Source organism: Magnolia sinica, chromosome 2 (genome assembly GCF_029962835.1).
Source record: "Magnolia sinica isolate HGM2019 chromosome 2, MsV1, whole genome shotgun sequence".
In the NCBI taxonomy this organism is placed as follows: domain Eukaryota; kingdom Viridiplantae; phylum Streptophyta; class Magnoliopsida; order Magnoliales; family Magnoliaceae; genus Magnolia; species Magnolia sinica.
Genome location: NC_080574.1, coordinates 52810488 through 52834759, shown reverse-complemented (window position 1 = coordinate 52834759; position 24272 = coordinate 52810488). Strand labels below are relative to the sequence as shown.

The window sequence follows — 24272 nt, the reverse complement described above, 5'->3', positions numbered from 1 at the left end:
GGTCATGAGATTATTCCTACACATCTTTACTGTTTCTAAAGGATTACACATCTATACTGATTACAAAGCAGTTGCACTGAATGTGCTCGACCTGGATGAATGATTGCCCATCTTTGTGATAAACATATTTCAGCTCCTTCTCATCAACAGCGTCTCCTATGCATGCTCCAACACCAAGGGCATAAATTGCTACATCTCTGTTATCCAGAAAGGGATTTTAAGACAGTTGACAAAAGAAAAAGGGTAACAAACCAAAAGAAATTTGGAGAGAATTGTACAGGTCCAGTGAGAGAGCAAATCCAAGGAACCTAAATAAGTCAAGATTCTTGAATGTTCTACCTCTCGGTGTAGGTGAAAGTCGTCTGCAACGCACATATAAGCAGCAGCCAAAGGGGGGCGGGGGGGTAACAAAAACCAAAAAACAAGTCAGTAAACACGTGACACTCAAATACATGAGAATAAATTCTCAGTATTACTCAACAGAAGAAAAGCATGATAAAAAATAAAGAAGACAAGCTGCAAGGCTACTGAAAGATCACATGCGAAACAAGTATTGTCTGATAATAAAACACTCGTTGCCAGCAAGTTGCATATTACAACTGGAATTGTCGGTTTCTCTTGGAATAAATCCTGATGCTTGGACTTCCTCGTAAATATTCTATAGTATTTGTCAACATGAAAGTAGATCTTAAACCAGAGAAGATAGTAGGGAGAAGCAGATCCCCTTATAAGATAGACATCAAAACAATTGAGAAATGCCCACTGCATAGATGTAGTAAGAAATCATATACCAACTATTTTTCTTGTTAAATGTGGAAACTATGGGATCTAGCAAAGAAAAAGAAAATGTTCGTTACATAGATATGCATACTTTTGTAATCCAGGCCATTAGTCTGTTTTATGGGAAATGAGATCATGATGAAAATGACAAGCTCATGATGAAATTTAAAGTAAAAAAATTCCTTGGGAAGGAAATGTACGTTGGTGAAGTGAACTAATTGGCATTTTAGTTTTACCAGCTACAGTAATGGTGGGCACACCATTCTGTGATCCAGGTCATTGACATGGGGAGCATGAATATGGTGGATTTCACTGGTGAATTTTTATCTCATTCAATGCGGACCATTAGTGATTTGGTCGAGTCAAGCATCCTATGATACTTCATCCTTGGGTATCAAAAGACATCAGATTTGAAGATCATTTGATTGGAAGAGAGCACTTTTAGCTCCAGTACCATGAAAATAGTAAGAAACATAAACTTGAAAAAAGTAATCACCCCCATAAACTTCAGACAAGTGAGGGATAGACTACCACGTATGTTTCCAACAACTTGCTAAATTGTGACACCTCGTCCACAATACGTGTCATGCATGACGCATGCAAGCCAATCTAGAGCGTCTTAATGGGGGCAACATTGAGGTTGTAGCATAGCCCAAATACTGCAGTGATTAAACAATCCTAACTGTCCAACTGATGGCCAACAAATGGATCATTTAAAGAAAACAGTAGGCCATTCAAATCCAACAGATAAACTCAGAATCTTAAGATCATCCAATCAGTGTGATTTTCAGACTATGACCCATCCACAATGGGCCACATGGCTTGAACACTTTGGATTGCCTAGCATGTATGCCAGTTATAGACTAGATGAGTTTCCACTTTTTATTTATTCGTTTTTGATAGGTAAGCTGGGCTCGAACCTAAGACCTCAATGTTGAAATGCATCCAATCTACCATTGAGCCACAAGTTAGTGCAACAAAATTCCCTCCATTCCACAAGCAAAATGAAGACAACATCGAATAAAGGAACAGACAATATGTGCAGATATAGAACTCCGAAGAAATGCCAAGGCAATTTGTGCAAGCAGAGAGGGGAGAGATCATGCATGCTAACATGTGGCAACACCACACACGTGTGCAAGATCCTAGCCATTCAGCAGTTGGAGCAACCATGAACATGTCCAGGTCCAAAATCCAAGCAGCTCTAAATATCGATACAGACTCTAGTCATCTCTAACCGCCCATTTTTTCACTTACATTCATGATCCACCAGATGATGGACCAGCCTAATATTCTGGACCAGGGAATGTTCATCATGGGCCCCATCCCAAACCGAATCACCTACCCATACAGCGACATTTTCTCAAAATTCACACATATACACTCGAAATCCTATGGGCGCAATATTGATATGAAAACTATATAAGATGTTGATGATGTGCCCCACCCCAAATTGAAAAACCTATTCCATACAATGACATTTTTACAGAATTCAATCACATACACACAAAATCTTACGTTGCGGTATAGATATAAATTTAAAAAAATAAAATAAAATAAAATAAAAAATGTTCATGATGGGCCCCACCCAGAATCAAACCACCTATTCCACATGGGAACATGTTTGCAAAATTCACTTGCATACACTCAAAATCCTTCATCGCAGTATTAATATCAAAACAATATAGCAAAAAATGTCCATGATGGGCCCCGCTCCAAATCAAATCAACTATTCTGTACAGCAATATTTTTGCAAAATTCACGGACATGCTCAAAATCATACAGTCACAATATCGATATCAACATATCAAAAAAGAAATTCATGATGGGCCCCATTCCGAATTGAAATAGCTAATGATGCAATCGTCCCACATCCCACACATGCACACTCTGCACGTGTGTACAAGAAAAGGACCACTTTCCTTTTTTAGCCATCATCACTTTCCATTTTTCTCAAATTTCTAAATTAGGAAATCTGCTCCTTCTTTCATATCTTTATTTTTAGGCAGGGAATAACCTTTAAATATTTTCTTATCTAAGTATCTTCTTATTTTAGGTATTTTCTTAATTATAGAATGCTTTGTTACTTAAGTGCTCTCCTATTTCATAGATTTTTAGATTTTATATCTTTTATTACAGATTGTAAGGTTTATTATAAATAGGACCTATGTCCTATGGAATTTTATTATTATTATATATATTTTTTTTTAAAAGCTGATTAATATTCTCTTTATGAAATTTTCTTATTCTCTACGGTAGTTGTTGAAGGGGGGAGAAGTGATCTCTAGTTCTAGACTAAAGGACTGTTGAGCTTGCTCACAGTCATGCATTTGTGATCTCTAGCATCCGGCTAGAGGATTGTTGCATCTTTCCCACAATCTCTTTCTTTTCTTATTGTTTATTTGCTTTCCCTTTCGGGTTTGCATCAAATTGGTATCAAAGCAAGTTCTACTCTTGGGAAAATTAGAAGGTAATTTTTTTTCCATATCAATTTGACCTTTCATCCTTCCCCTCCATCCATTCGTCATCTTTCTCTTTTCTTTCCTTTTTTTTTCCCATCTCAAAATCACCAAACCCTAACTCTAAAAAATTAAAAAATAAAAAATAAAAAATAAAAAAACTCTTCCAACCCTACCACATCATAATCCCATCCCAACATATCAATTCCTTGCCCTTCCTCTCTTTCCTTACAAAAAACAAAAAAAAACAAAAAAAAAAAAAAGAAAAAAAAAAAGAAAAGAAAAGAGAGAGAGAGAGAGAGAGAGAGAGAGATGAAGAAAATTTTATTTTGCTTGCTTGCCAAAGCTCGTTGTCTTATGCGCCGCACTAGAAGAGGGACGATTTACAATCCTGAGATGGCCACACAACCTCAAGAAGAAACTGTCACAACCTTTCAACAAGTGGTCGATTTGATCACAAAACGGATGGATGACCTAGAGGCCCATTCCATAGCCAGGATGAATACTCTATAAGGATGTATTATTATTCTCGAAAACACAAGCAAGGGAATCAATCCAGACTGCCTAACATCTATAGATGACCCTGATGGAGAATTGGAGTCCGGAAATGTTGACTCAAGGCATCCTGCTCGGAATGGTAATTTCCAAGACAAAGAATATAAGCCTGGCCACGGGGCCCAACAACATCTCTATGTGCAACCAAGAGCCAGAGGGATGAACAACCTTCGACGGGATCATCCAATTTATCCCGAAAGAGGGAGGAATATTCACACCTCGGATCCTACTAAGCATATCAAGATTGATATTCCAGATTACGATGGTAATTTGGATCTCAAAGTGTTCAATGATTGGCTAAAGTCAATGGAGCGATATTTTCGTTGGTACGAAATGGAAGAAGTTGTTAAGTTGCGTATCGCTACCTTGAAACTTAAAGGCACAGCTTAAGACTGGTGGTATGCTATCGAAGAAGATCTACAACGGTATGGCCTTCCTCCCATAAGCAATTGGGAGGAAATGAAAGCAAGAATGAAGCAAAGGTTTCTACCGCTAAATTACGAGAAGACCTCTTTTTAAGAGCTTCTCACGCTTCACAAGACAATCTAACTGTGGAGGAGTACAAGCAACGTTATTATGACTTCGTCATTCGATGCCGCTTAATAGAAACTGGAAGACAACAAGTGGCGCGTTATCGTAATGGGCTACGGTTTGAGATTCAAAGAGAGTTGGTAACTGTTCGGCTTAACAACGTAGACGATGTGTATCAAATGGCTCGAAAAGTGCAAGACCAGAAGTTGATGATAGGCGCGGTAACCTTCAAAGCAGGGGGTATGCATCCACTCGTTCCACTACTAGTGGCTCCACTTCGCGCCCATAACCATTCGTGCCCCGCACCAACTTACCTCAGGATTACAAAATCGGTCAGAACTCCGCCCAATCTGCTTCCAATCCTCTTCCCTGAAACCGTGATACCAAAGGAAAGTCTGTTGCAGTAATGCAAGGGAGGTCGACCAACAATTGCTTTAAGTGTGGTGGTCGTGGACATTACGCGACTGAGTGTCCCTCTCTCAATCTCCAATTTTGTGAGACAAAAGACTTCATTGCAAACCAAGTGGAAGATGAACACGCAAATGATCCAGAAAATGATGAGCAGGAACTTGAGGAAGGCCTCGATAGCCTAAATGAAAACAAGTTATCATTGGTGGTCAGAATGATTCTAACAGCACCAAAGGAAGAGGCCCAAGAAGACTGGTTGCGAACGAATATTTTCCATACCCGAGTATCATGTGGTGGAAAGGCTGTCAAGGTCATTATTGACGGAGGCAGCAGCATGAACGTGGTCTCACAAAGCATGGTGGACAAGTTGAAACTGAAACCTCAAACGCATCCCAAGCCATTCAAGATTGCGTGGGTGAATGACACGTTCATCCCTGTGACTAAGAGGTGCTTAGTCAACTTCTCTCTCAATCGTTATGAAGAATCGCTTTGGTGCAACATCATTCCAATGAAGATCACACATATATTACTGGGGCGCCCATGGATATATGTCAAGGATGTAACTCACAAGGGTCGTAAGAACACATACAGCTTTATATACAAAGGAAAGCCCATTAATCTTAACCCTATGAAAGATGACGAACTTGAAGAGGCAAAGTCAGCTTCTACAGTGTTGAGCACGACCCGATTCATAGAGGAGAGTCGTGAACGTGGAATCATGTATGCTCTGGTAGGATGCAAGATCGATCCAATTGATAATGTTGTTGTTCAAACACCCGAGATTTTGGACGTTCTATCCTAATTCCAAGATTTGGTCCCTGATGAACTACCAAGTGAGCTTCCGCCCATGCGCGACATTCAACATGCTATTGATCTGGTACCTAGAGTGCCATTACCAAATTCCAGCATATCGAATAAACTCAACAGAGCATGCAGAGCTTCATCGACATGTGGAAGAATTATTAACAAAGGGGTTCATTCGTGATAGTCTCGGCCCGTGTGCTATGCCAGCGTTGATGACACCAAAGAAGGATGGCAGTTGGCGAATGTGTGTTGACAGTGGCGCCATCAACAAGATAATAATAAAGTACCGTTTTCCCATTCCGCGCCTAGATGACATGCTAGACATGTTGGCAAATGCTACAATTTTTTCGAAGATTGGTTTGCGAAGCGGGTACCATCAAATAAGAATTCATCCTGGCAATGAATGAAAAACTGCTTTCAAGACAAAGGATGGATTGTATGAATGGCTAGTTATGCCATTCGACTTGAAGAACGCACCTAGCACATTCATGCGGGTGATGACGCAAATTCTATGGCCATTTATTGGCAAGTTTGTAGTCGTATACTTCGATGACATCCTCATTTATAGCCATTCACAATATGGACCATCTTCGTCAAGTGATGAGAGTACTGCGCCATGAGAAACTCTACATCAATTTGAAGAAGTGCACCTTCATGAGTTCTAGCGTGGTTTTTCTCAGGTTCGTCATTTCAACAGAGGGCGTAAAAGCTGATTCAGAAAAGATAAGGGCTATTGTTGAATGCTCTACTCCCGTAAACATTCATGAGGTTCGTAGTTTTCATGGGCTTGCGACATTTTATTGAAGGTTTATTCGGAACTTTAGTTCCATCATGGCGCCAATTACTGAATGTATGAAGTCCAATCATTTGAGTGGACTAAAGCAACAACAAAGGCATTTCAAGAAATCAAGCAGAAAATAACAGAGGCTCCAATTCTTAGACTTCTTGATTTCGAAACAGTGTTTGAAGTTGCCTGTGACGCATCACACATAAGCATAGGAGGTGTTCTTAGCCAGGAAGGACATCCGGTGGCCTTTTTCAGTGAGAAACTCAATGAGGCAAGAAAGAAGTATTCTACCTACAATGTGGATTTTTATGTTATTGTACAAGCTCTGAAGCATTGGCGCCATTATCTCATTCATCGAGAGTTTGTGCTCTATTCTGATCACAAGGCATTACGTTACTTGAATTCTCAGAAGAAGTTGAGTGTTAGGAATGCTAAGTGGAGTACTTATCTTCAAGAGTTCACACTCAACCTCAAACATCACGCCGGTATTGAAAATAAGGTAGCAGACGCCCTCAGTCAAAAGTCGCACCTTTTGTCTACCTTATCAATTTCCGTTGTTGGATTTGAAGAACTTAAACGGGACTATGCCACCGATGATGATTTTGGAAATGTATTTTCAACACTCAATTCCGATGCAGGCACCAAGTACCCAAGGTATAGCTTGCAGGATGTGTACTTATTCTTCGACATGAGGTTGTGTCTTCCTAAGAGTTCCTTGTGAGAATTTGTTATACGTGAGCTTCATTCAAGGGGCCTAGGTGGTCAGTTTGGTATCGATAAAACGACAGCTCTAGTTGAAGATCGGTTTTACTGGCCAGGTTTAAAGAAAGACGTTGGGATCGTTGTTCGTCAATGTCGAGCGTGTCAGCTTGGTAAAGGTAGCAAGCAGAATACTGGTCTTTATACGCCATTACTTGTGCCAGATGCTCCATAGGAAGACATTAGTATGGATTTCGTCTTGGGATTGCCTAAGACTCAACGTGGCTATGACTCTATTTATGTTGTGGTTGACAGGTTTTTGAAGATGGGTCATTTTATCCCTGTAAGAAGACATCAGATGTCATGCACATCGCCAATGTTTTCTTTAAAGAGGTGACTCGTCTACATGGTGTTCCCAAAACCATTGTATCTAATCGTGACATCAAGTTTATGAGCTACTTTTGGCGCACCTTGTGGTCTAAGATAGGAACTAAGTTGAAATTCTCAAGTGTGTATCATCAACAAACAGATGGGCGGACTGAAGTCATAAACCGTAGCCTTGGGAATCTACTTCGATGTTTGGTTGGTGATCATGTAAGCTCATGGGACATCGTGTTACCACAAGCTGAGTTCGCTTATAATAGTTCTATGAACCGCACTACGGGACTCTCTCCTTTCGAAATTGGGACCGGAATGCGACCGCGACAACCTATCGATTTAGTCCCACTTTCTAGTGTGACTCGATCAAGTCAAGACGTTGAAGCTTTTACACAGCATGTTAAGGAGATACATGAAGAAGTTAGGCGAAAGATCACCCTTACTAATGAAAATTACAAGGGATATGCAGATGTTCGACGGCGTTTTGCACAATTCTAAGAAAGAGATAGAGTCATGGTGCGACTTAAGCCTGAGCAGTTTCCAGCAGGCTCTTATACAAAGCTCCACTCCAGAAAGGCAGGTCCTTACCACATTTTGAAGAAGCTAGGTGATAATACATACCTAATCAAGCTGCCACCTGAAATGAAGATCAACCCCATTTTTAATGTGGAAGACCTTGCAGTTTATCTTAGACATCATACAAACGAGAGCACGGAAGAACAAGCTATCTAGATACCTGAGGTACCATGCTGGCTCGAAGAAATCATTGAGGACGTGTTGGATGATCAGATAGTTTCCACACGCCGAGTGGGGTATTAGAAGTTTCTTGTCAAATGGAAGGGTCGACCAAGGTCCGATAGCACATGGATTTCGGCAGAGGATTTCAGGCGCATCAACCCAGAACTCTATGAGGAGTACATTGCCATTAACTTGACAGAGCCAAGTTTTTTCAAGCCGGGGGGAATTGATGCAATCGTCCCACATCCCACACGTGCATGCTCTGCACGTGTGTACAAGAAAAAGACCACTTTCCTTTTTTCGCCATCATCACTTTCCATTTTTCTCAAATCTCTAAATTAGGAAATCTGCTCCTTTCATATCTTTATTTTTAGGCAGGGAATAATCTTAAATATTTTCTTATCTAATTATCTTCTTATTTTAGGTATTTTCTTAATTATAGAATGTTTTGTTACTTAAGTGCTTTCCTATTTCATAGATTTTTAGATTTTATATCTTTTATTACAGATTGTAAGGTTTATTATAAAAAGGACCTACGTCCTATGAAATTAAAATTAAAAAAAATTAAAAAGCCAATTAATATTCTCTTTATGAAATTTTCTTATTCTCTACGGTAGCTGTTGAAGGGGGGGAAAGTGATCTCTAGTTCTAGACTAGAGGACTGTTGAGCTTGCTCACAGTCTTGCATTTGTGATCTCTAGCATCCGGCTAGAGGATTGTTGGATCTTTCCCACAATCTCTTTCTTTTCTTATTGTTTATTTGCTTTCCCTTTCAGGTTTGCATCAGCTAACCTGTATAGATATGTTTGCAAAATTCACTCACATACTGTCAAAATCCAACAGTCGCAGTATTGATATCAAAACCATACATCAAAAAATGTTTATGATGGGTCTGCCTTGAATCAAATCACCTATTACGTGCAGTGAAAATTTCGCAAAATACACTCTTATACACTCAAAATCCTATGATCACAGTATTGATAATTTGATATATATATAAAAAATGTTCATGATGGGCCCCACCGCGAATTGAATCACCTATTCCATGCAGCAACAATTTAGCAAAATTCACTCACATGCACTCGAAATCATACAGCCTCGGTATTGATATCAAAACCATATATAAAAAATGTTCACAATGGACCCCACCCAGTGACAATTTCACAAAATTCATTTGCATACACTCAAAATCCTACAGTCACAGAATCAATACTAAAAACTACATATCAAAATTACCATCTCTTTAATAAAAGAAATTCAAAACCCACACCGCAAATCACAAAAACTGAGATACATCTGACGAACCTCTGGGAATTTATGAGATATAAGAAGCTCCGGATTGATGAAGCCGGGACCCGCCATGAGAGATCACAGAAGTTAGATAAACCTCCGCTTTAATCGTCTGAAAAGAAAAGGAAAACTAGGTATGACTTTGCAGATTCGAATCGCGAAGAACGTTTACAAAGACTCTTGGAATTCTCCTTCCATGGAATTTTCAAATCCCCAATGGATTTTCCACTCCATGCATGGAAATGACCCCTAATGTCGGAGAAATTACAGGAATATCGAATAGGAGAGAGAGAGAGAGAGAGAGAGAGAGAGAGGGGGGGGGGACAAAAGGCGGGCTTGACTTTTTTTGGGGGGTGGGGGGGTGGGGGAGAGAGAGAGAGAGGAGATAAGAAAAGGACAAAAGGCGGGCTTGACTTTTGGGGGAACGAGAAGGAAAGAGGATGAAAGAGAGATTGTACCGAGGAACATGCGTCTAACTCAAATTGGATCGTCCAAGTCATGGCCCACTCTGGATATGTAAATAATCTCAAGAGTCAGAATGAGATTGGATTGTTCTGATCTCTGATTAACGGCCGATTTAGACTTCTTTTTTTTGTTGAACTTCTTGGTCGTTCATTAGATGTCCGTCAATCAGCAGATTAGAAATTATTTTAGCGTAAATTTTGGGTTTCTGGATCATCTAAAATGGTGATCCATGTCTGGACAGTTTAGTTTGAGTGACGTTTATGCCACATGTAATATTTCTAAGCGCATGCGTACGAAGCATCCCAGTCCAGCAGAGTATCAAGATTTTTTCCCGATTATGGAAAAAGGATGAAAGAGATGGTTAGGAGGATTGGGACTGGACAGAGAAAACATTTGATACTCTGGTGGAATACGATACACTATAGGCGTGTAATTAAATATTATCAACTCAAAAGTAAACCGTCCAAATTGTGGAGCCTATTTTAGATGACTGTAAATAACAAATTACACTCTATTAATTTTATCATTATGAAGGCATATAACGTAGTAGTCAATTTAAGACATGATCACGATACTAGTTGTATAAAGGTGTTCCAATTAATCAAATCGTATTTTAAGGCTATCATCTATCCATTTAATGGTTAAGCGATTTCACATTTTCCAGCAATACACTCAGAAATCCAACCGTTCGAGTATCAAACATGGATCTTTTTTCTTTCGGATCATTTTAACGTATGAGTCCGAATATAGACAATACACACCTCCAGTCACAGCAGGAATAAACAGTTTAAATGACGACTACTGTTGAAACCTTCTTAGGGAAGCTGGGATGTTTTTTTTTACCATCTCAACTGTTTTAGAGGCTGATGATAACTTCTGCAGCTCTCAAGATGTTTTAATGGTGAGCATTCAATACCCTCCATATATTCTTAGTATATTTTGTAAATAAATAAAGAAAGACTGGCTTCAATTGATGCAGCCGTGTATATTGCTTTGTTTATATAGATTTACAATAGGTGAGTTTGAAGTTTGAATTATACTAGAAGATATATACAAAACAGATATTCCTATATATCAGGAGGCATAACGGATGGAGTTGTTGCATATGATAAGCATTGAGTTGTTGGTATATGAGATAGCTTCTGATCTTGTAATGAGTTATCTTCGGAAGTGGGTGATCTTTGGCTTATCTGTCTAACATCCCCCCGCAAGCGAATGGGGAGAGCCATCACCAGAAGCTTGGAACACAGCATACAGAAGCGCACAGAACTTAGACCCTTCGTGAACACATCGGCCAGCTGATCAGAGGAGGCAAGAAATTGGAGGGATACATCTTTGTTTACTATTTTCTCGCGAATGAAATGAAAGTCAACTTCAATATTTTTATTCGAGCGTGAAAAATAGGGTTGGAAGCAAGTGCAATAGCACCACTATTGTCACACCAGATCGTGGGGACATTTGGAACGGAAACATGCAAATGCTTGAGTAACATGCGGATCCAGTAGAGTTCAGCAGTAACCAATGCCAATGCCCGATATTCAGCTTCGGTACTGGACTTGGCTACCACCGATTGCTTCTTTGCAGACCAAGAAATGAGAGACGAGCCAATAAAAATTGCATAACCCGTAGTGGAGCGACGGTCATCAGGATCGCCGGCCCAATCTGCATCACAAAAGGCCTGAAGATGACAGTTATCTTTAGTGTACCATAAACCGATATCAATTGTGCCCTTTAAATAGCGAAGTACTCGTTTAGCTGCAGTCCAGTGTGAGGAGTTAGGCTTGTGCATGTGTTGGCAGAGTTGATTAACGGAAAATGCAATATCTGGCCTGGTCAATGTACAATACTGAAGAGCCCCTACTGTTTGGCGATATTCTGTGATTTGAGCCGTCGTGAGTGGCTCACCTGAGTGAGAAGAAAGTTTCTGTCCCATGATGCAAGGAGATGGGGCAGGTTTAGCACCCGCCATTTTTGTTCGATGGAGGACATCTGAGATATATTTGGACTGTCGAAGATGAAGTCCAGTAGTATCTCGTGTAGCTTGAATACCGAGAAAGTAACCAAGTAGACCTAGGTTCTTCAACTTGAACTCAGCTTGCAATTTGTGAATAAGGGATTCAATCATTGAGGAATCTGTTCCTGTTACAAGGATGTCATCAACGTAGATGAGGATAAAAATGTGAGAGGGTCCATCATGATAGACAAACAATGAGGGATCTACGTGAGATGAAGTAAATCCAAATTCAAGAAGAGCAGTTGACAGACGCATAAACCAGGCTCTTGGGGCCTGTTTAAGGCCATAGAGTGATTTATGAAGCAAGCACACGTAGTCCGGATATTTGGAATCAATGAACCCCTTAGGTTGTTCCATGAAGACCTCCTCCTCAAGAATGCCATGAAGAAAGGCATTAGAAACATCAAGTTGTGTAATAGCCCAATCAAACTGGACAGCAAGAGACAGCACTACTCGAACAGTGGCAGATTTGATCACTGGGCTAAAAGTTTCTGTAAAATCAACCCCTTCCTCTTGATTATATCCCAGTGCAACTAACCGAGCCTTAAGACGTTCCACTGCGCCTGTGGGAGTTTGTTTGGTCTTATAGACCCATTTGTTGCCAACGACATTGTGGTTTGTGGGCCGAGGACAGAGTGTCCATGTATGGTTAGCCATAAGAGCATCATATTCCTCCTTCATAGCACTACACCATTCAGGTATGAGAGCAGCTTGTCGATAAGCACAGGGTTCAAGTGGAACAGCAACACTAGATAACGCATGTAGTGGATATTTGGTAGAGTAAAGGTGATAGTCAGAAAAGGTTTTGGGTTGTAGGGAACTTGTTTGAGATCGTGTGATCATATGATGGGAGGGAAGAGAAGCATCGGAGATGGGAAGACGAGGTGCAGCAGTAAATTGATTTGAGGTACGGAGTTGGGTAGATATATGTTCTGGATTTATGGGAGGGGTGGATGAATGTGCTGGAGGCATGGGAGAGGAGATGGGGTCGGGTAAAGAAGACGATGTGTCACGAAAATCTGGATCTGGGGAAGAAGATGATGTAGTGAAAAACAGGTTTTGAGAGGCAGATGTATTAGAATTTGTAGGAACTGAAAAGGAGGGAGTAGAAAAGATGATACCTGGGGAAGAGACGACTGGCAGAGGTGTAGGTGGTTGCAGTCCATTCTTAGCAGGAAACGAGCCTTCATCAAAAACAACATGCCTGGATATATAGACTTTTTGAGTGACAGGATCCATGCACTATAACCGAGATGATTCACACTATATCCCAAAAATATGCAACGTTTAGAACGAAACATTAATTTGTGAGAGTTATAAGGCCGAAGAAGAGGAAAACATGCGCATCCAAACGTGCGAAGTTGATCTGGTAGTTTACCATACAGTTTGAGGTAAGGACTTTGATGTTCTAGAGTTGGGGTGGGGAGACGATTGATGATGAATATCGATGTTAGAAACGCATCTACCCAGAAGGTTGATGGTAAGTGAGACTCGGCTAAAAGGGATAATCCTATTTCTACAATATGGCGGTGTTTACGTTCGGATACCCCATTTTGTTGAGGCGTATGGGGACAACTGATATGATGAATGATACCATTGCTTGTGAGATAAGATTGAAATTGATGTGATTTGTATTCTCCTCCACCATCGGATTGAAATTGTTTTATTTTGTGAGAGAACTGATTTTCAACTAGGAGTTTGAACTTAACAAAGCATGTATAAACATCGGATTTATTGTGAATAGGATAGAGCCAAGTGAATTTAGAGTAATCATCAATGAAGAGCACATAATAGTTGCAGCCACCAAGTGAGTTAGTAGAGCAAGACCAGACGTCTGAGTGAATTAACTCCAAGGGGTACTTTGAGACACGGCTCGAAATAGAGAAAGGAAGTTGTTTCCCTTTGCCGAGTTGACATGAATCACAAAATTCCATTTTTCGATGTGAACCTTGAACAGATAACTTGTATTTATTCAATAAGTGAGATACAATTGAAATAGATGCATGGCCTAATCTAGAATGCCAAATGGCAAGTGGTGCTTTCACTCCTGATACAGCAGCTAAGGCATGCGGTTTATTGAGAGATTTCGATTGCATAAGAAATGGATATAGACCACCTTCACTCCTGCCTTCTAGTAGTGTCTTCCCCGTTGTTGTGTCCTTCACAAAAAAATGAGAGTCGGTTAATACGAAGAAGCAATTATTATCTATGCAGAATTGATTAATAGAAAGGAGGTTGGCAGAGGCTTGAGGACAGTGTAAGACACGGTTGAGTTGGAATTGATGAGTAGGTGTATGAAATGTTGCATTACCAGTGTTTGCAATGTTTAAACCCTGACCATTACCAACTGCTACATGCTCTTGACCTATGTATGGCTGTGAAAGATTAAGTTGCTCAAGGGAGCTTGTGATATGCTGATTTGCCCCACTATCTGCAAACCATCTCTCATTCTCATTTTCAAAGTTGGTGTGGGCCACCATTGCTGCTAGTTGAGCAGGAGGATGTCTTCCTTGATAGGCATAATCCATGCGATGAAAACAGTCGAGTGCTCGGTGGCTGGACCTGCCACAGATTTGACAAGGGGAACGAGGAGAAGAAAAATGTTGGGAAGATTTGGAACCTATGTATGATTGCTGGTGTGGAGTTGTGTTGGATTGAGGTTTGCTGCGGTGGGAAGAAAATTGTGAGTGTTGATGGCCAAAGGCTGAAGATTGGTTAGGCCTGTGAGGATATTTTGGCTTGCGGTTGAATGATTATTGGCTCTATTTGGGTGCAAACAAGGCAAAGCTGTTTGTATCTGAGGAAGCTGACTTGTATTGTGATTCCAAGAGAAGTTCATTGGACAGTAGTTCAATTTGAAAATCATCAAAGGAGAGGAGGTGATCTCTGGTGGCTAGAGAAAGTGAGCCTTGAGTTAAGGCTTGTAGTTTGCGTTTCAGATGGCTAATCCGAGATCGGGATCTGGAAGCAAATTTCTTCTCCAATGTTTTCCAAGCAGGTTTGGCAGATGTGATGCCAAAAACCGAGGGAGCTACTTTGTTGGACAGGGTGGCATTGATCCATCCTAGCACAAATTGATCCTTCTTATTCCACAGAGTGTACTGAGGGTTGAGTTCAGTAGTGGATTTCCCTTGATCATCAAGGAGAAACGGTGATGGGCACGGCTCGGAACCATCCACGAAACCCATCAAGTCATTGCTTTTTAAAATGGGAACCATTTGAGACAACCAAATTAGGTAGTTTGAACCATCGAGTTTGGCTGAAACCAGTTGGTTGAGATTTGGTGCAATAAATGCAGCAGCGGAATATTTGTGTATGTCGTGTGGTTGGCTGGTATTAATCATGACTAAGGAGCTCCTTAGCGACTAGATAGAGGTAATCCATTGTACGGAGATCTGTCCATTTAATGGTTAAGCGATTTCACATTTTCCAGCAATACACTCAGAAATCCAACCGTTCGAGTATCAAACATGGATCTTTTTTCTTTCGGATCATTTTAACGTATGAGTCCGAATATAGACAATACACACCTCCAGTCACAGCAGGAATAAACAGTTTAAATGACGACTACTGTTGAAACCTTCTTAGGGAAGCTGGGATGTTTTTTTTTACCATCTCAACTGTTTTAGAGGCTGATGATAACTTCTGCAGCTCTCAAGATGTTTTAATGGTGAGCATTCAATACCCACCGTATCTCATACTTGAGATTTGGCGCTGCATCAGTTTCTGGGCTTATAACATAAGGGCCTATTGGGATAATAGTATTAAGTTGTATTAAATGAAATTGCAATACTAACTTCACTTTGAAAATCAAAATCGTATATTTGAAATTTAGAGGGGCATACTTGAAAGGAGTGTGAGATGGGATTAAATTAACTTTGTAGGCTTTGAAAAATGAGCTTGCATGTGAAAGTATAAGATGGGATTACTAATCCCATTGATGATAGATTCTTGTTGCATCCACGTTTAATCCAAATGCAATTTGAGAATAAATCTTAGAATTTATTTTTTAATGCATACATATATATATATATATATATATATATATATATATATATATATATATATATATATTCCGTACACAATATTAAAAACATAGGATAAATTCAATCCACGATACATTAAACATTCATTTGTCGTAACATTTGCAATTCCACCTATTGAAATCTCACCTAATACAGCTGACCAAACAAGTAATACAGGATTAAAATTTTAAACGGTAGAATTGAAATCTTATTAGGGCCCAGCGTGATGCTTTTATTGCATCCCAAAAGTTGATAAGGTCGCATAGACCTGGATGAAGAAAAAGGATAAAAATAAACTATCGATATCAGCTTGATGATAACTTCTACACCTCCAGGGAGTTTTTAACGGTGAGCATTCAATCTCCACCGTATGGTATACTTGAGATATGGAGCTGCGTCATTTCTGCGCTCACAGCCTAAAATAATCTTGAAAAAATTGATGGACGGCCTGGATAAAACCTTTACATACGGTGCCTGGACCGAGTCCGTCCGAGAGGCCAGGACGCATTCTGCTGGGAGAAATTATAGCAATCTGGACACGAGGAAGCGCACGCTGTACTCGGGTTTTGAGCCTGTACAAGTCAGGACCACGATTAAGTGATCTAGGCCTTTGATTTTTCGGGCCAGGCGGTGGATGGAATGTGACCATAGAATATCCTGGAATGGAAGATCCTAAGCAAGAAATCTTTGGTCTTTTTTCAGGTAAATTTGAAATTTTTGTTTACTTACTCATCTTAACCGTCTATTTGAAGCCCTTAATCTCAATGGTTAGGATTGTTTTTCATAGGTATTTTTTGGACCATAATCCATCAACATAAGTTCTCAACAGATCAACGATCTGGATCAGGGAATCATATGGGCTTCTACAAACTTAAAACCTTGTATATTGTCAACATCTACGGATGAGGATACCATAATTCTTGGGATGACGATAAAGTGGCCTCGGGAAAAGAAAGAGGCTGAGAAATTTGGGACTGTGGACCCAACCTTTATCCAGCAGGTTTTATGAAGGAATACGAACTTCGTCTGGGAGCTTAGACATGCTCGTACGGACAGCGAATTTGAGGACGAAAGTACCCCTCCTGTCGAGTAAACGGATTGGGTACTCCCCTGCCACCAGCCATTGTCGGACGGTCGGTGGCCTGTGGGCCCCACCATGATGTATGCTTTTCATCCATGCTGTCCATATATTTTTCCACGTCAATTTATGGTATGAGACCAAAAATGAGGTATATCTAAATCTCAAGTGTACCACATTACAGGAAATAGTGTTGACTGAGCATCAACCATTAAAAACTTTTTGGGGGCCATAAAACTTTTTGGGGGCCCACTGTGATATTTGTGAGAAATTCTCGTCTAAGTTCATTCATAGCGTCAGAAAGACCTGGATGAAGAGAAAAAACAAATTTCATAATGATTCAAAACTTCTATAACCCAAAAAGGGTTTCAATGGTAGACATTCAAATCCCCATTGCCTTTTACAGTGTGGTTTACTTGATACTTAGATCTATCTTATTTTTCGTCTCAAGCCTTAATATGAGCTTGCCAAATAGATGGACGGTTTGGATATAACACAGACCTCATGATGGGACCCACAAAAGAAATGTGATTTCGGAAAGCTGGGTTTCCCTGTTGCTACGAATTATAACCGTAGCCGTAACGGTAGCCCCTGCTTTTTCGATATATATTAAAGGTATTTCGATATGTACTTCGATATATCGAAGGTCTTTCGATATTATCGAAAAAGGTACAGAATTTTATAGCGAGTTTGCCTCAAAAATCCTGCAATTTTCGATACATATCGAAGAGTATTCGATATGTATTGAAGGTGATTTTACCTATAGCTACGGTTATAACCGTAGCCATAATAAGTCCATGCATTTTTTATTTTTTATTTTTATTTTTTTACATGGAGAACTTTATTCTACCTATAAGTTTTTGCAATACATATTGATATAAATATGTATATATAAGAAATAAAAAAAATTTCTCTCTTTTTTTCATTCCTTTCTTTATTCATTTAACAAGAATATCTTCTAAACCAAAATTAGTTACTTGACGTACCCTATATGATTTTGGGGTAGGAGAAGCTACTTTAGCTAACCAACTTAGTTATTTTTCAAGATTCCATCAAGTCGATGGTCGAAAATTAGCTGGGCAAACTAGAAATTGAGTGGGGCAAACTAGAAATTGAGCGGAGCAAACATGAAATTGAGCAGGGCAAACTAGAAATTCAGCGGGGCAAACATGAAATTGAGCGGGGCAAATATGAAATTGAGCGGGGCAAACATGGGATCTGTGTTAGGGACCGAATGCATTTTATATAGGGGAGTGGCTATGGGAGAGAGTTATGTGGGTCTTATCATGGGGTAAGTGTTATATCCATATCATACATCCATTAAAGGAGCTTGTCTTAAGGCTTGAGATGAAAAATAAGACAGATCTAACTATCAAGTATGCCACACTGCAAAAACTAGTAGAGGATTGAACGTCTACCATTGAAACCCTTTTTGGGGTCACAGAAGTTTTGGATCAATATGAAATTTATTTTTACTCTTCATTCAGGTGTTTGTGACCTTATGAAAAGATTGGATGTAAAACAAACATTACGGTGGGCCCTACAAATTGTTTAACGGTGAAAATCATTATTGCTGCTATTATTTATGGTGTGGTCCAGATGATCTTTGGATATGATTCAGTTTTTGGATAATGCTCTAAAATAATCTAGATATAATAAATACATCACGTATGGCTATGTAACTTTGATCTCCTTTGAACCATTCGTACAACTTGGAGCTTAACTCGGCTGATATTTCTTTGGCCTCATCAAGATAAGCAGAGCAACTACGTAAGCCTTGAGTTAAGGCTTGTAGTTTGCGTTTCAGATGGCTAATCCGAGATCGGGATCTGGAAGCAAATTTCTTCTCCAATGTTTTCCAAGCAGGTTTGGCAGATGTGATGCCAAAAACCGAGGGAGCTACTTTGTTGGACAGGGTGGCATTGATCCATCCTAGCACAAATTGATCCTTCTTATTCCACAGAGTGTACTGAGGGTTGAGTTCAGTAGTGGATTTCCCTTGATCATCAAGGAGAAACGGTGATGGGCACGGCTCGGAACCATCCACGAAACCCATCAAGTCATTGCTTTTTAAAATGGGAACCATTTGAGACAACCAAATTAGGTAGTTTGAACCATCGAGTTTGGCTGAAACCAGTTGGTTGAGATTTGGTGCAATAAATGCAGCAGCGGAATTTGAGGAAAAAGAAGCCATTGAATTGAAGTGATCAGGATCAGGATTTGCATGAGCAGAATAGCTTTGATACCATGTAAATAAATAAAGAAAGACTGGCTTCAATTGATGCAGCCGTGTATATTGCTTTGTTTATATAGATTTACAATAGGTGAGTTTGAAGTTTGAATTATACTAGAAGATATATACAAAACAGATATTCCTATATATCAGGAGGCATAACGGATGGAGTTGTTGCATATGATAAGCATTGAGTTGTTGGTATATGAGATAGCTTCTGATCTTATAATGAGTTATCTTCGGAAGTGGGTGATCTTTGGCTTATCAGTCTAACATTCCCCCGCAAGCGAATGGGGAGAGCCATCATCAGAAGCTTGGAACGCAGCATGCAGAAGCGCACAGAACTTAGACCCTTCGTGAACACATCGGCCAGCTGATCAGAGGAGGCAAGAAATTGGAGGGATACATCTTTGTTTACTATTTTCTCGCGAATGAAATGAAAGTCAACTTCAATATGTTTTGTTCCCATGGACGATAGATTTTTGTTGCATTCATGTTCAATCCAAATGCAATTTAAAAGTAAATCTTAGAATTTATTTTTAATGTATATATATATATATATATATATATATATATATATATATATATATATATATATATATATATATATATATATATTCGAACACAATATTAGAAACATAGGTTAAATTTAATCCAAGACAATACGTTAAACATTCATTTGTCGTAACATTCGCAATTCCACCTATTGAAATCTCACCTAATACAGCTGACCAAACAAGTAATATAGGATTAAAATTTTAAACGGTAGAATTGAAATCTTATTAGGGCCCAGCGTGATGCTTTTATTGCATCCCAAAAGTTGATAAGGTCGCATAGACCTGGATGAAGAAAAAGGATAAAAATAAACTATCGATATCAGCTTGATGATAACTTCTACACCTCCAGGGAGTTTTTAACGGTGAGCATTCAATCTCCACCGTATGGTATACTTGAGATATGGAGCTGCGTCATTTCTGCGCTCACAGCCTAAAATAATCTTGAAAAAATTGATGGACGGCCTGGATAAAACCTTTACATACGGTGCCTGGACCGAGTCCGTCCGAGAGGCCAGGACGCATCTGGTCCTGTGCCAATTCCACTTCATGTTTGGGAAGAAGGGATAAGCTTGGAATTACATTAAATGGAATTGCATTGGGTCGTGTGCCAATTTCACTCAATGTTAGCAAGTTGTTGTAGGTCCCACCATAATGTGTGGGCTATATCCACACCGTCCATCCATTTATCAAGATTATTTTAGGCATGGGTCAAAAAATAGGTAAATCTAATGCTCAAGTGGACCCCACCATAGAAAGCAAGGGGGATTGAATACTTACTGTTGAAAACTTCTTTTGAGCCACATAAGTTTTGGATCTACCTCATTTTTAGGCTCATGCCATAAAATGAGGTTTTAAAACAAATGAACAGTTTAAATATAACATATGTGTAATAAACTATCGATATCAGCTTGATGATAACTTCTACACCTCCAGGGAGTTTTTAACGGTGAGCATTCAATCTCCACCGTATGGTATACTTGAGATATGGAGCTGCGTCATTTCTGCGCTCACAGCCTAAAATAATCTTGAAAAAATTGATGGACGGCCTGGATAAAACCTTTACATACGGTGCCTGGACCGAGTCCGTCCGAGAGGCCAGGACGCATTCTGCTGGGAGAAATTATAGCAATCTGGACACGAGGAAGCGCACGCTGTACTCGGGTTTTGAGCCTGTACAAGTCAGGACCACGATTAAGTGATCTAGGCCTTTGATTTTTCGGGCCAGGCGGTGGATGGAATGTGACCATAGAATATCCTGGAATGGAAGATCCTAAGCAAGAAATCTTTGGTCTTTTTTCAGGTAAATTTGAAATTTTTGTTTACTTACTCATCTTAACCGTCTATTTGAAGCCCTTAATCTCAATGGTTAGGATTGTTTTTCATAGGTATTTTTTGGACCATAATCCATCAACATAAGTTCTCAACAGATCAACGATCTGGATCAGGGAATCATATGGGCTTCTACAAACTTAAAACCTTGTATATTGTCAACATCTACGGATGAGGATACCATAATTCTTGGGATGACGATAAAGTGGCCTCGGGAAAAGAAAGAGGCTGAGAAATTTGGGACTGTGGACCCAACCTTTATCCAGCAGGTTTTATGAAGGAATACGAACTTCGTCTGGGAGCTTAGACATGCTCGTACGGACAGCGAATTTGAGGACGAAAGTACCCCTCCTGTCGAGTAAACGGATTGGGTACTCCCCTGCCACCAGCCATTGTCGGACGGTCGGTGGCCTGTGGGCCCCACCATGATGTATGCTTTTCATCCATGCTGTCCATATATTTTTCCACATCATTTTATGGTATGAGACCAAAAATGAGGTATATCTAAATCTCAAGTGTACCACATTACAGGAAATAGTGTTGACTGAGCATCAACCATTAAAAACTTTTTGGGGGCCATAAAACTTTTTGGGGGCCCACTGTGATATTTGTGAGAAATTCTCGTCTAAGTTCATTCATAGCGTCAGAAAGACCTGGATGAAGAGAAAAAACAAATTTCATAATGATTCAAAACTTCTATAACCCAAAAAGGTTTCAATGATACATTCAATTCCCCATTGCCTTTTACGGTGTGGTCTACTTAATACTTAGATCTATCTTATTTTTGTCTCAAGCCTTGATATGAGCTTGCCAAATAGATGGATGGTTTGGATATAACACGACCTCATGATGGGACCCACAAAAGAAATGTGATTTCGGAAAGTTGGGTGTCCTATTGCTACGAATTATAACCGTACGGAAAATATAAATTGCTTTTTCGATATATATTAAAGGTATTTCGATATGTACTTGATATATCGAAGGTCTTTCAATATTATCGAAAAAGGTCCAGTAATTGTACAATGAGTTTGCCTCAAAATCCTTGCCATTATCGATACATATCGAAGAGTATTCGATATGTATCAAGGGTGATATGACCAATAGCACGGTTATAACCGTAGCCATAATAAGTCCATGCACTTTTTATTTTTTATTTTATTTTTTTACATGGAAAACTTTATTCTACCTACAATTTTCTCTAATACATATTTATATAAATATGTATATATAAGTATATATAAAAAAATTCTCTCCTTTTTCATTTCTTTCTTTATTCATTTAACAAAAATATCTTCTAAACCAAAATTAGTTACTTAACCTGCCCTATATGATTTTGGGGTAGGAGAAGCTACTTTAGCTAACCAACTTGGTTATTTTTCAAGATTCCATCAGGTCAATAGTCGAAAATCCATTTCATTCACTTCGCGATCAATTTCATTCATTTCATTTACTTCGCGATCAATTCCATGCATTTCACGGTCAATCTATTCAGCGGGGCAAACATGAAATTGAGCGGGGCAAATATGAAATTGAGCGGGGCAAACACGAAATTCGGCAGGGCAAACATGAAATTGAGCTGGGCAAACATGGGATCTGTGTTAGGGACCGAATGCATTTTATATAGGGGAGTGGCTATGGGAGAGAGTTATGTGGGTCTTATCATGGGGTAAGTGTTATATCCATATCATACATCCATTAAAGGAGCTTGTCTTAAGGCTTGAGATGAAAAATAAGACAGATCTAACTATCAAGTATGCCACACTGCAAAAACTAGTAGAGGATTGAACGTCTACCATTGAAACCCTTTTTGGGGTCACAGAAGTTTTGGATCAATATGAAATTTATTTTTACTCTTCATTCAGGTGTTTGTGACCTTATGAAAAGATTGGATGTAAAACAAACATTACGGTGGGCCCTACAAATTGTTTAACGGTGAAAATCATTATTGCTGCTATTATTTATGGTGTGGTCCAGATGATCTTTGGATATGATTCAGTTTTTGGATAATGCTCTAAAATAATCTAGATATAATAAATACATCACGTATGGCTATGTAACTTTGATCTCCTTTGAACCATTCGTACAACTTGGAGATTAAGGAGCGTCAGTGCTCCTCTTTCAACGACACGTACCTACAACAGCTATACACCAGCCAATCAGCTACCCTCTCCGGCACAACACGCAATCAATTGAGCCGCTGACATATTAAGGAAGCCTAACGGTGGATTAGGTACTGCCCTGCCAGTTCTGAGCTCCAGACAGACTAGTGCTCATAAGCCTAACATGTTTATTTGTCGTCTAACTAGTTCATAAGGTCTCTTAAACATTAGTGAATGGAAAAGACAAATATATTTTGTTTCCCACCGTTTTGCCCCACTCAATTTTATGTTTGCCCCGCTCAATTTCGTGTTTGCCTCGCTTAATTTCATGTTTGCCCCACTGAAATTCATGTTTGCCCCGCTCAATTTCATGTTTGCCCCGCTCAATTTCATGTTTGTCCTGCTCAATTTCATGTTTGCCTCGCTGAATTTCTAGTTTGCCCTACTCAATTTCATGTTTACCCCGCTCAATTTCTAGTTTATCTCGCTCAATTTATAGTTTGCCCCGCTCAATTTCATATTTGCCCTGCTGAATTTCTAGTTTTCCCCGCTGAATTTCGTGTTTGCCCTGCTCAATTTCATGTTTGTCCCACTGAAATTCATGTTTGCCCCGTTGAATTTCTAGTTTGCCCCGCTCAATTTCATGCTTGCCCCGCTCAATTTCTAGTTTACCTAGCTCAATTTAATGTTTGCCCCGCTCAATTTATAGTTTGCCCCGCTCAATTTCATTTTTGCCCTGCTCAATTTCCAGTTTGACCACGAAGTGATTGAAATTGACCACGAAGTGAATGAAATGGATTTCCGACCATCGACCTGATGGAATCTTGGAAAATAACTAGGTTTATTGGCTAAATTAGCTTCTCCTACCCCAAAATCATGTGGTATGTTAAGTAAATCAGTCTAGTTTAGGAGATATGCTTGTTGAATAAATAGAAAAAGAAATGAATTAAAAGAGAGAAAAAAAATTTATATGCTTATATATACATATTTATATAAATATGTATTAGAAAAAAATGTAGGTTGAATAAAGTTCTCCATGTAAA

General features: G+C 39.4%; 1 protein-coding gene across 1 annotated transcript in view; it reads right to left on the bottom strand.

Moving 5' to 3' along the window:
- The window catches only part of LOC131237103 (enoyl-CoA hydratase 2, peroxisomal), a 79529-nt gene extending 69862 nt beyond the window's left edge, over nt 1-9667 (bottom strand). The window contains exons 1-3 of the mRNA XM_058234757.1: nt 9445-9667; nt 340-362; nt 92-197 (exon numbers count right to left, since the gene is read on the bottom strand). Coding sequence (XP_058090740.1) covers nt 92-197; nt 340-362; nt 9445-9501 — 186 coding nt within the window. The 5' untranslated portion in view covers nt 9502-9667. The remainder of the gene's footprint in view (nt 1-91; nt 198-339; nt 363-9444) is intronic.
- Between the last annotated feature and the right edge of the window lie 14605 nt (nt 9668-24272).